The following is a 12,912-nucleotide window of genomic DNA, read 5'->3' on the forward strand; positions in this document are numbered from 1 at the left end:
GTAGTTTGGGACTGATCTGTCAGAACACTTAGACGTTCTTGGATAATAACGAAGCAGAAGAAATATCACCTGGACAAGCATATTTTTTTTTGTAGCCTTAATTTATGATAGGTTTATGTTGTGCTTTGTCTAGGCGCTAAAATGTGATGAAAAGTTCAGGTTCTGTTCCTCACGATTTCTTCCTGTAGCTTGTGAAATTTGCCTTTTGACCATCTTGAGTGTAGAAGAACAGAAAAGTTTTGCTGTTGGGGTAAAATTCTTTTCTGAGGATTTTCTCCTTTAAAAAAAGACTTGTCAATCCAGTTTGTAGTATGGGTGTAATAAATTAGCTGTAGGGGCCAATTTTAGTTTAGTAGGCTGGAAGCAGAACTTTACAAGATGAGAGCTTTAAATGAGCTTGATTAGTTGTCATGAAAGTCAGAGTTGTACGATTCTGCTAGGTTAAACTTGAAATCAATATGAAAAGGGGTTAAGAGGTGATTATGGTAATCTTTCTAAGGTATTTCCATATTACTGGACCACCAAGTTTGCTGAAATCAAATACTGTTTTAATTATTTTTTTTTTAATACAAGAATTCTTCTAGAGAGCCATTCTTTGTAACATTTCATATATTAATTTCATGAGAGGACTCAAACTGTAAGATGACTAAAGCAGAGAATTCAAGAAATTAATGGCCATAGATTGTATTAGTTTGGAAGTACTTTAATGTTAATGTTGGACAAAAATTATTTGAAAATTATATTTGGAGCAATGCTATAAACATTGCAACCGTTACAGCCAAACAACATTTGTTTCATTTGCTTCCTTGCAAGCTAAAACAAAATGATCTGTTGAGAACCAGCTTGATTTTACCTTATGGAGTGACACCTATATGAGTTTTCTGTTCTGTGCCCTTAATCTCCCTGTGCTATCACAGAGGGAAAATAGCTCAACGTTAAACTCTTGTTGGATAATCAAATGCTTAGTACTGTTGAATTGTTTTATTATCGTTATTACAGCAGTAATAAGCTTTGGCTTTTGACATAGTCCTTTTAGAAAGTAGAATACAGCTTCTTCCTAAAAGGACAAAATATTTTGATCTTCAACTTACAAGCATGACCATACTGCTTCACATGAATCGTTCTAGTTGTGTGACTTTTTTGATTATTTTTCTTCCAAGGTGCATGCAGGAAAGAATGTGTTAGGCATTTCTTGTATGCTAATACAAATGCTGTATGATAAGGTAATGGAATGTTAGGTATTGTACTCTCAATGAAATAATGCTTGTAACTAACTGATATTGCATGGAGTAAAAGATACCTTCAATTAAAGAAAATAATATTTCATTTTTCACCTCCAGGCTTTTCAGAGAAACCCAGCAATTTGCAGGTAAACAGTTCTTTTGTTTCAGACTACTTGTCCTGTTCATTAAAAAAATACGTAGTTACTTTGAATTTGCGGTGTGTTTTTTTGTTCACTGGACTGTGTCTTTCATAGCTGAAGATTTCTGCGTCAGTTTTAGAAATGAATGAAACATCTCCTAGAAGAGGAAGGCGGAAATCAGGTAAAGATGACATCATGTTGTTATTCTAGGTTTAGCTTCATAATCTTTCTGGATAGGCATATTTAATTAAGTATCTGATTTGTTTTGCAGATCTATTGGAGGAATTTAGTTTAGGAGATGCAGAGGATATTGAAGGTATTCATAAGTCTTTTTGTTGTGTTATTTTATGGGCAGACACATTGTATTTCAAATTCTTTCTCAGTAATAAATTAAGAGTTTTGGTTTTGTCTGTAATACACAATTAAGTGAAATCCATGGAACCATTCAGGTTGGAAAAGACCTCTAAGATCTAAAACAACGTTTCACTTAGTGCTAAAGTCCACCACTAAAACATACTGCTAGTAAGTTCTAAATCTACACATTCCTGAAGATCTCCAGAGATGGTAATTCAATTACTTCTCTGGGCAGCTTATTCCAATGCCTAACAACCCTTTCATTAAAGAAATTTCTCCTAATATCCAGCCTAATCCTCCCCTGGTGCAACTTCAGGCCATTTCCCCTATTCTTTTCCCTTGGTGCTTGGGAGAAGAGCCTGATCCCTACCTCATTACAGCCTCCTTTAAGGTAATTATAAAGTACACTAAGGTTTCCCCTGAGCCTTTTCTCCAAGTTATACAACCCCAGCACCCTCAGCTGCTCATAGGACTTATTCTCTAGACACTTCACTAGCTTTGTTGTCCTTTGGATGTGCTCCAGCACCTTGATGTCCTTCTTGTAGTGAGGGGCCCAAAACTGAACCAGTACTCAAGGTGTGACCTCACCAGATCCGAGTCCAGAGGGACAATCACTTCCCTAGCCCTGCTGGCCACACTATTTCTGATACAAGCCAGGATGCTGTTGGCCTTCTTGGCTGCTTGAACATACTCCTGGCTCATATTCAGCCAGCTGTTGACCAATACCCCCAGGTTCCTTTTTGCTGGACAGCTTTCCAGCCACTCTTCCCCCAGCCTGTAGCATTGCATGAAGTTGTTGTGCCCCGAGGTAGGACCTGGCACTTAACCTTGTTGAACTTCATACAGTTGGCCTCCACCCATAAGGCCAGCCTATGCAGGTCGCTCTGCAGTGCCCTCCTATCCTCAAGCAGATCAACACTCACACCTAACTTGGTGTCATCTGCAAACTTACTCAGGGTGCGCATGATCCTCTTGTCCAGATCATTGGTAAAGGTTTTGAAGAGAACTGTCCCCAGTACTGAGCCCTGGGGGACTCCACTAGCGACTGGCCTCCAACTGGATTTAACTCCATTCACCAGAACTCTTTGGACCTGGTCATCCAGCCATTTTTTAATCCAATTAATTGTACATCTGTCCAAGCCTTAAGCAGCCAGCTTCTTCAGGAGAATGCTGTGGGAAATGGTGTCAAAAGCCTTACTGAGGTTTAGGTAGACCGGATCCACAGCCTTTCCTGAGTCTGCTGAGCACGTCACCTCCTCCTAGGAGGAGGTCAGATTTGTCAAGCAGGACCTGCCTTTGATACACCCATGCTGACTGGGCCTGATCACCTGGTTGTCCTGTAAGTGCTACGTGATGGCTCTCAGGATAATCGGATAATCTCCTCCATAAGTTTTCCCAGCTCAATCTCCTCCATAAGTTTTCCCAGCTCTGATGTCAGGCTGACAGGCCTGTAGTCTCCCACATCCTCCTTTCAGGCCTTCATGTAGATAGGCATCTCATTTCATAGCTGCCAGTGGACTAAGGCCTCTCCTGATAGCCAGGACTGCTGATAAATGATGGAAAGCAGTTTGGCAACAGTCCCTAATTGGCTCACTCACCGGTAGCCCCATAATGGAACAGTAAAACATTGCTAACACAGAAAGGAAAGGCAGTCTTTTCATAGTTCATTTCATGTCAGCGGTTCTTCCTGTGTGTCTTTCATATGTCTTTTTTCTCCCATGTGTTATCCTGAAGATAAGGTACTAAGAAGTATATGTGAAAATTTCTCTCTAACTTTTGTGTTTGGATTTATTTCAACAAAGCATTATGATTACTGAAATGCTCAGTCTAGATCCATATCTAGAGGCATTTTTTTTTTCTTGTACAGAGTAAACCTGGGACCTTGAAGACTTAGAGCATGAGATTTTGTTCATGGATTTCTCTGCACTAAGCGAAATGAAAATAGCTGGAGGAATGTAGCTAGTTACTGTATGGCACAGAGTGTGCCACGTATATAAATTTTTATATACATAAACCATTCCTGTTTCTTAAAGGTGTGTTTGTGACCACTTATATTAATTTTCAGCAAATTTCCCTTATACATTAAAAAAAAAAAGTGCCCTGGAAAAAAACAGAAGTTCACAAAGATATGTCTTAAATCTGCGTTGCAGTATTTTCTCTAAATCGTAAATCATGCATTTGAGGGGATATGTTAGTTTGTGTTAAGGTTTTCCTCATAAATACAATGATTTTGGATGTGCTCTAGCTATAAATAATTTGTATTAAGTCATGTTGGATATAAAAATGTGATGTTTTCACTGTAGGTGAGTGCTCAGACTCTGCTTTTCACGTGTCATCATCAGGTGAAAAAGAAGCGATCAAGGATACCATTGAAAACTATGGGAGGCAGGTATGTGAAACCGAGTATCTTGAATTACATTCTGTAAACTGTATTATATGTTAAAGTAAAAGAAAACTTACCAGTTAGTTAATGGTGCTGAAGAAAGCGTCCTGTACATGAAGGCTGTATTATCTGAAGTAAAGTGGGATACAATCTTATGTTTGTGTAAAATGCTTACCATTATGATGGGTGTTTGACATTGATTATCCTGATTTGTTTCCAGCTGATTTGCTTAAACATTGACCACTGTTTTTCTTTGAGTGTGTGGTGCTGAGGAACAGTGCAGACAAACGTGTTCATTTTTCCTATGCAAAATGCATATTCAAGGGGGGAGAAAGATTCTTCTATCATCTCCTAACCTGTTGGACAAAACATGACAGATATTCCTCTTTGTAAGAGAAAGGTCAAGCAAAAATCTGGTGAGATGATCTGCCAGATGCTTTCTTTGCTCATACAAGATGTCCCTTGGTTTATCAAGTCAATAAGTGTTTGAAAAGAATTTTTGGAGGGCCTTTTAGAGGGGTATAAAGCAGGCATTCTGTTTATATTAGGCATACAGGACAGGGCTGCGTAGGGGTCTTCGGTGAGATTCCAGTGTCTGGAATCTGCTGTAACATTCAAGGGACAGTGGAGCAAGTAATTTTCACCCTGCACCCAGGCACCCTGAAAGAGGGTCATGTGGGTCATAATTTCAACAGGCAGAGTGTGGCATAATAACCTCACAAGCACCAGGGTATGTTTAAGGATCAATAACTTCAACAACTTTATTGAGGACAGGCTCCCTTCTTATACCATTAGCTCTACAAACAGTACTTTCCCACTCGCTGTTTCTTGGTTCACAACTTTGCCCAGCAACAGCGAACATTTAGCAACTTCCATATCTTAACGGCTGGAGAACAAGCAGTTTGAGACAGCAAGGCATCCTGTGAATCACCACTTCTTTGTTCCTTCTCACTTCTTTACATTCCTCATGGCTTCATCCTCACGAGTCCGATGTTATCACCAAGCATGGGGCTTGTAGACCCCCATGATGATACTCCCACAGCAGAGCACCGAGCTCGAGGCATTTGGAAGGTGGCGAAAGTTGAGCAAAGAGAACGGAGCTTGGAAATGGAGTGGCCAAGACAGGTGGTGGCTGATTGAGATGCTGCTCCCCATTGTGACAGGAGGAATTTCTGCAGAGTTAAAAGGGAGAAAAGGGCCTGTCTATAATAAATAGAAGGAGTGAGAAGCTTGGACACCAAGGCTGCAGGCCCGAGTTAGAAGAGAGCACAAGCTGAGGAGCCACACAGGGAGGGAACTTGTTGAGGGGAGCGTGATGCATATGAGCAGTCAGAAACGTTGAGAAACAAAGTGCAGGTGGGGTCAGGGATCTGAGGAGACTGGAGAGAGGAGCCGGTGGAGGGGTTGAGGCATTGTACAGGTTTGCTAGAAGTTTGGGTTCCTGTTTTGGGGCTGAGGGAAGGAATGGACAGGCTTTCCTAATAAATATTTTTCTTCAGAGCTTGGAATGGAATTTAACATTTCCAATTGGGGCGGGGAATTGTTTTAATGTAGCCAGTTCTCCCTATGGTGGATAATAAGCTTTTTATGGTCACTTGCACTATATTAGCTCAGCTGGCAGGAAATTGTAAAACGCCAAACAGTAGAAAGTGATGAAGGAAGGAGGGTGGGAAAATTCAAGCAATTGTGTTTTATTTGTTTATTGTGTTATGTTTTTTTTTTGTTGTTGTTGTTTTGTTTTTTAAGTAAAGTAATCAAATATGAAAAAAATAAGCTACTCAGTGACACCAGTTGTAGAGAGCAGGCAAGCTAAAAGGTAAAAGCAATCCTTAGGTCCAGAGAAATCTAATTGAAGAAAAAGTATTTCTAAAGTAAGTCCTTTTATTTTAAAGGAAAAAAAAAAAAAGGAAAAATTGAAGAAAATAAAAGCGATTCAGTATCTTTATTTCTGTTGTATGATGGATAAGCTTGCAGCGCAAATTACGTGGATTAACTGTAACTTCCTTTCTTTTGGTAATCTTTCTGTCTGTACCTGCTTACTCAAGGAAAAATATATTTTAGAAACTACCAACTTGATAGAAAAAACAGCACATGAAAATCAGGCTGACAAAGCAGAAATTTCACATCAGGAAGCCCTAGCAGAAAATGAGGAATCCCACAGTGCTGACAAGCAGTTAAGCCCAATACCTTGGGAAGAAAGGTATGAAAGAATGTGGGTTGAAAATGAGAAAAGGGAATTGAAAACAAACTTTAAAAACATTACAGCAGAGCTGAAGCAGCTGTTTGGTGAAGTTTATGAACCTGTGAAAACTACTTCCTTTGTGGAAGAAATGTCAGAAGACAACTTTAATGAAGAACTGAAGAGTTTTCACGTTGCTTCATCTGGCATGAGAGAATCAAACAACAAGTTAGAAAGTAAAAGTGAATGTGGAGATACTAAACTTAATGCAGACCTAAAAGAACCCAAAATGGAAATTGTAATTCCAAGGCTTGGTGTTCTTCCTGATCGAAATGACTTAAATGCAAACATGGAAGATACCTGGAGTACAAATGAAAGAGTTTGCACTAACGATGCAGATAATACAAAAGAAGAGGAAAATAAAGTGCCTACTACGGAAATGGAAGAGAACAAGTATGGAAGTGGTAGAAATGCAGAGGGAAATCCTGAATACTCCCTGAGACACTGTTTAAAAACAAATATTTTGGATGACATTTCTAATATATGTCCTAATTTAAGACCTGCTTCTACAGATGATGAAAATGCATTTTTTGTAGCAGAAAGGAAATTGGGAAGAGACTTCTGTCTTAGTGACAATATTTCCAGAGACTACCTTATCAAAAACAATAAAATAGGAGAAGCAGAAATTGAAAGTATTTTTGCAAATACTCAGCAACCTTGTGGCACTCTGAAAAGGAATCTGGATGAAGAACTAGAACAAGATGTGGAAAGATTTAAGAGTAAGGTAGGAATGCTGCAAATGGTATTCCTGTCTTTGGAGAAAGAGAAGGTACAGCTACAAAAAGAGGTAGAAGTTCACCTGCTACTCCTTATTCTTTAGCCTTTCCGCGTTTCAATGGTCCTGTTCACATTAGCTATTCATCATCAATGGAAGGTGCTTTGTGCAATTTGTTTCTTTGTTTTAATGTTTCATTACTTATGAATACAGAGAGCAGTGGAGAGTTGTCCTCTGCATTACTTGATTAGGTTTTGAGAAAATAGAATGTATTATTGTTTCAGTTTAACAATAGGTGACAGTCAGTTCCAGTGTAAGCGGTTATCACTTCATTGCCGTAAAAAGAAACGCTCACAGCTATACCAGTGCTGATTCTCAATCAAAGAATGAAAATAGCTTCTGAACAGGGTCTTGGCTAATCTATTCTTTTGCTGTGAATTGTGCATGGCATGCCTTCATTGCCCTTCACTAAATTCCTGTTTGCTGTGAAACCATTTCTGCTTTTGGGTTTGAGATTCCCCCTGCTCCCCCCCATTAAGGAGGTAGCCGAGCATACTTCCACTTGTATTTTCTGTGTATTTACAACTAACAGTGTGTAGTCCTTCCAATTTCTCGTCCTCCAGTAATGCTTTCTTTTCTGTTTATGTTTTAAGGTAAATCATTGTTTTCTTTCTAAAGGCTATGTTTTTGTTATGCTTTAAATCACAGGTGGACTCAGTGTACTTTCATTGACTGTATACTTTGTAGTGTAATTTTTATGAAAGTATTTCCTATATGAATTGAAATGGTCTTATTTTATTTGATTTCAGAAGTAAAGCTTGAATTACTTGATCCTGGATATGGTATTTCTCTCCTGTAGAAAAATAGAAATATATGAAGCTGATCTTTCTTTTCATAGGTTGAGAAGGAAAAAAGGAAGCAGAGATGTTTCAAAATGCAGGCAGTGGAGAAACAAGAAGATCTTGATAAATTAAATGCACCAGCAGGCAATGCAAATCAGCAAATGAAACAAAAGCTTAATCTCAGGAAGAATGAATGTTTGAAAACTGAGGATGATAAAATAATAGAAGAAAAGCACAAAAAGGATTTTTCATCTGAGGAGACTTCAAATGTAAATGAAATGCCAATAAAAAGGTAAAGAGATTAAAAAATAAATCTCTCTAATTCTTATTTGTAATATTAAGTAGCTTTAGGAGTTGTTTTGTTTGTTTTTTTAAATCTTATAGTAGTTGAAGTAGTTTCCTCAGTGCTGAAAGCCACACTGAATAGTCCATTGTTTCTCAAGCATTTAAGAAAAATAATATTTTCAGGAAGATCTAAGTTCATAACAGAAGTTCAAATTTATTGCAGTGGGGGGTGAGAGAGAGATCTTGTGAATTTAATTGTCAATATTGAGGCTAAGCATGTTTTCAAAACCAGGGCCATAAGACTGGAAGAAAGAGTTATTGTCTTAGGAAATAGCCACACAGAAAAGTAGGGACTTATTTGCTTTCTCCCTTTACTAGGAGACTTTAGTGATCCTCATGCAGCTGTTTTCCTTTTCATTAAGCTTAGATTGCCTTTGTCAGGAAAAGGGAAAGATAGTATTAGCAAACTTATCTAAAAAGTTTGAAGAAGTTGCAGATGCTTTTACCTTCCTCAAGCATTTTTTACTGTTCCTCTGAGGGGAATCTCTGCTCTGTGTACTTCTTCTGATGGGGATAGGGATGTTCTACCTTACCTGAATTTTCCTCAGATTCTATCATTCCTGCTCAGTTCTAGAGGAAAATGTTTTAATAATTGAGTGTATTCTAGAATCTTGGGAATCAAGCTTGTGGTTTGTCGCAGATGTGTTTAGTCTTGGTTGTTTCAGGACTTGTTTCTGGAGCATATGCTTCATATTTTATGTAAGATACTTGGTGAGTTTTTTTTTTTTTTATTTCTTTTTAATGTAGTAAATCTTTCCTGAAAGCAAAAGATGTAAAGAAAAATGAGAGTAAAAGACAGTCTTCAAAGCAGAAGGCTAATCAGAGGATGAGTTCCTCCAGTGGGAATCATTTTCAAGTACTGGATGATAGCACTTTCAGTGAAACATCTCAAGATGAAGAAAGGTACTGAATATAAGGAATATTATAAATAAAAATTTGTTATAAAAATTGACCTGAAAGTTAAAAATAAGTTTTGTATATAGAATGCATACAATGATTCTTCTTTCATGTGACAATTTAATCTAATGCCTTTTATGTTCAAAATCACTTACTTAGAATGCTTTGAACATACTAGTCAAGCTAATGATAGGGGAAAATGAGCACAAATTCTGAACTACCTGAATGTGTGCACACATTTATATTTATACATGTGCACAAACGTACATTTTTTTAATACATTTTTTAAGGGAGATGGGGACTAATAAAAGGCAAAGTTGCTTGTACACTACAGGTTTCTCTTTTTTTTTCTTTTCTTTGCCTGCCCAAAAAGAGAAATATTACCTCCTTTGTAGTACAGCGCAAAGACAGCTGTATAAGCTTTGGATGTTGCTCTAGTATCTCTATAATCCACTGTGCTGTGGAGTGTGAATAACAGTTTTTCTAGAACTAATTCAGTGTATTTGGCATGCCATCGAACTGTCTCAGATGCATGAAGCATCAAGAAGGAGAAACTGCACAGAGCTTATCAGTACAGGTTGCAGGCACATAGTTCTTGCTGAAGAGCAGTTTTCCCTCATTAATGAACTTTTGTTTAAAAAAAAAATGTTGATGTTTTGCTGGTCTGAAACTACCTCAAGTGGAAAGTAGTGAACTCAGGACGTCTTTAGTACAAAATTAATTGTCATGACTAAATAAGTTTGACTGAACGAGCAGTCCTCAAACTGAGAGTGACACCATCATGCCTAGACGTCCTGAGTCTGGATGGGATGGAATTAGTTTTCTTCCTGGCAGCCCACACAGTGCTGTGTTTTTTAGATACATGACTAAAACAGTATTGATAACAAATCAGTGGTTTAGCTGCTGCTGAGCAGTGGTTTCACAGTGCTAGTGCATTCTCTGTTTCTGACTTTGCCGTCACAGCAAGTAGGTTGGGTATGGGCTAGAGGCTGGGAAAGGACACAGCCAGGGCAGCTGACCTAAAATGACCAAAGGGATATTCCGTACCATGTAGCTTCATTGTGCTCACCACTAAAACTAGGGTGTAGTCTTGCTCAGAGACTGTCTGGGCACTGGTTTGCTGTTGGGTGGTAGTGAGTGTTTTGCATCTTTATTTTTTTTTTTTCTTCCTTTCATTTATTTATCCCTGTTTCTGTTTCTTCCAGTGAGTTTTTCTTGCTTTTGGTTTTCTGATTCTCTCCCCCACAGGGGGAGTGAGCAAGCAGCTAGTGAGTGCTTAGTGGCTAGCTGGGCTTAACCTACCAGAGCTCACAGGCAGTAGCATTAGAGGTTGAACCTGATGACCATCGTGCAGCGGGCAGGCTACGACTTGGTTGCCATCACGGAAACGTGGTGGGACCAGTCTCATGACTGGAGTGCTGCTATGCCTGGCTATAGGCTCTTCAGAAGGGACAGGCAGCACAGAAGGGGTGGCGGTGTGGCTCTCTATATTAGAGAGTCTTTCGATGTTGTAGAACTCGAGGCTAGGAATGACAAGATCGAGTCCCTTTGGGTTAGGATCGGCAGGGACAACAAGGCTAGTGTCCTGGTCGGGGTCTGCTGTAGACCGCCGAACCAGGATGAGGAGATGGATGAGGAGTTCTACAGGCAGCTGACAGAAGTTGCGAAATCTTCAGCGCTTGTACTCGTGGGGGACTTCAACTTCCCTGACATATCCTGGAAGCACAACACAGCCCAGAGAAAGCAGTCTAGGAGGTTTCTGGAGAAAGTGGAAGATAGCTTCCTGACACAGCTGATTAGTGAACCTACCAGGGGTGGTGCCCCAGTAGACCTTCTCTTCACAAACAGAGAAGGACTGGTGGAGGATGTGATTGTCGGGAGCTGTCTTGGGCAGAGTGACCACGAAATGGTGGAGTTCACTATTCTTGGCGGGGCCAGGAAGGGAACCAGTAAAACCACTGTATTGGACTTTCGGAGGGCTGACTTTGGGCTGCTCAGGACACTAGTTGGTGGAATCCCTTGGGAGGCGGTTCTGAAGGGCAGAGGGGTCCAGGAAGGCTGGGCGCTCTTCAAGAGGCAAATCCTAATGGCGCAGGAGTGGTCTGTTCCCATGTGCCCAAAGATGAGCCAGCGGGGAAGAAGACCAGCCTGGCTGAACAGAGAACTGTGGCTTGAGCTTAGGAGAAAAAAGAGGGTTTATAATCTTTGGAAAAGTGGGCAGGCCACTAGGGAGGACTATAAGGATGTAGCAAGGCTGTGCAGGGACAAAATTAGGAAGGCCAAAGCTCATCTGGAGCTCAATCTGGCTACTGCCGTTAAAGATAACAAAAAACGCTTTTATAAATACATCAACACAAAAAGGAGGACAAAGGAGAATCTCCATCCTTTACTGGATGCAGGGGGAAACTTAGTTACAAGAGATGAGGAAAAGGCGGAGGTGCTCAATGCCTTCTTTGCCTCAGTCTTTAGTGGCAATACCGGTTGTTCTCTGGATACCCAGTACCCTGAGCTGGTGGAAGGGGATGGGGAGCAGGATGTGGCCCTCCACCATCCACGAAGAACTGGTTGGTGACCTGCTACGGCACTTGGATGTGCACAAGTCGATGGGGCCAGATGGGATCCACCCAAGGGTACTGAGAGAACTGGCAGAGGAGCTGGCCGAGCCCCTATCCATCATTTATCAGCAGTCCTGGCTATCGGGGGAGGTCCCAGCTGACTGGCGGCTAGCGAATGTGACGCCCATCTACAAGAAGGGCCGGAGGGCTGACCCGAGGAACTACAGGCCGGTCAGTTTGACCTCAGTACCAGGGAAGCTCATGGAGCAGATCCTCTTGGGAGTCATCATGCGGCACTTGCAGGGCAAGCAGGTGATCAGGCCCAGTCAGCATGGGCTTATGGAAGGCAGGTCTTGCTTGACGAACCTGATCTCCTTCTATGACAAAGTGACGCGCTGGGTGGACGAGGGAAAGGCTGTGGATGTGGTCTACCTTGACTTCAGCAAGGCTTTTGACACCGTCTCCCACAGCATTCTTCTCAAGAAACTGGCTGCTCTTGGCTTGGACTGGCGCACGCTTCGTTGGGTTAGAAACTGGCTGGATAGCCGGGCCCAAAGAGTTGTGGTAAATGGAGTCAAGTCCAGTTGGAGGCCGGTCGCTAGTGGCGTCCCCCAGGGCTCGGTGCTGGGGCCGGTCCTCTTTAACATCTTCATCAATGATCTGGACGAGGGCATTGAGTGCACCTTCAGTAAGTTTGCAGATGACACCAAGTTAGGTGCGTGTGTCAATCCGCTCGAGGGTAGGAAGGCTCTGCAGGAGGATCTGGATAGGCTGCACTGATGGGCTGAGGTCAACTGCATGAAGTTTAACAAGGCCAAGTGCCGGGTCCTGCACCTGGGGCGCAATAACCCCAAGCAGAGCTACAGGCTGGGAGATGAGTGGTTGGAGAGCTGCCAGGCAGAGAAGGACCTGGGAGTGATGGTGGACAGTCAGCTGAATATGAGCCAGCAGTGTGCTCAGGTGGCCAAGAAGGCCAACGGCATCCTGGCTTGCATAAGAAACAGTGTGACCAGCAGGGCTAGGGAGGTGATCGTCCCCCTGTACTCGGCTCTGGTGAGGCCGCACCTTGAGTACTGTGTTCAGTTTTGGGCCCCTCACTACAAGAAGGACATTGAGGTGCTTGAGCGGGTCCAAAGAAGGGTGATGAAGCTGGTGAGGGGCCTGGAGAACAAGTCCTACGAGGAGCGGCTGAAGGAGCTGGGCTTGTTCAGCCTGGAGA

The 12,912-nt window shown here is 41.4% G+C and overlaps 1 protein-coding gene across 11 annotated transcripts in view; it reads left to right on the forward strand.

The window, feature by feature from the left end:
- ANKRD26 (ankyrin repeat domain containing 26) overlaps positions 1 to 12,912 on the forward strand; it is a 62,248-nt gene that overhangs the window by 20,661 nt on the left and 28,675 nt on the right. For 6 of the 11 annotated variants that reach the window (XM_068669560.1, XM_068669558.1, XM_068669559.1 and 3 more), the window contains 7 exons: positions 1,341 to 1,369; positions 1,478 to 1,544; positions 1,635 to 1,679; positions 4,021 to 4,106; positions 6,146 to 7,126; positions 7,953 to 8,188; positions 8,989 to 9,144. In XM_068669560.1, the coding sequence (XP_068525661.1) occupies positions 1,341 to 1,369; positions 1,478 to 1,544; positions 1,635 to 1,679; positions 4,021 to 4,106; positions 6,146 to 7,126; positions 7,953 to 8,188; positions 8,989 to 9,144 (1,600 nt within the window). The remainder of the gene's footprint in view (positions 1 to 1,340; positions 1,370 to 1,477; positions 1,545 to 1,634; positions 1,680 to 4,020; positions 4,107 to 6,145; positions 7,127 to 7,952; positions 8,189 to 8,988; positions 9,145 to 12,912) is intronic. The other 5 variants (XM_068669564.1, XM_068669565.1, XM_068669561.1 and 2 more) reach the window with 5 other exon arrangements.

Source organism: Anas acuta, chromosome 1, assembly GCF_963932015.1.
Source record: "Anas acuta chromosome 1, bAnaAcu1.1, whole genome shotgun sequence".
Lineage (NCBI taxonomy): Eukaryota > Metazoa > Chordata > Aves > Anseriformes > Anatidae > Anas > Anas acuta.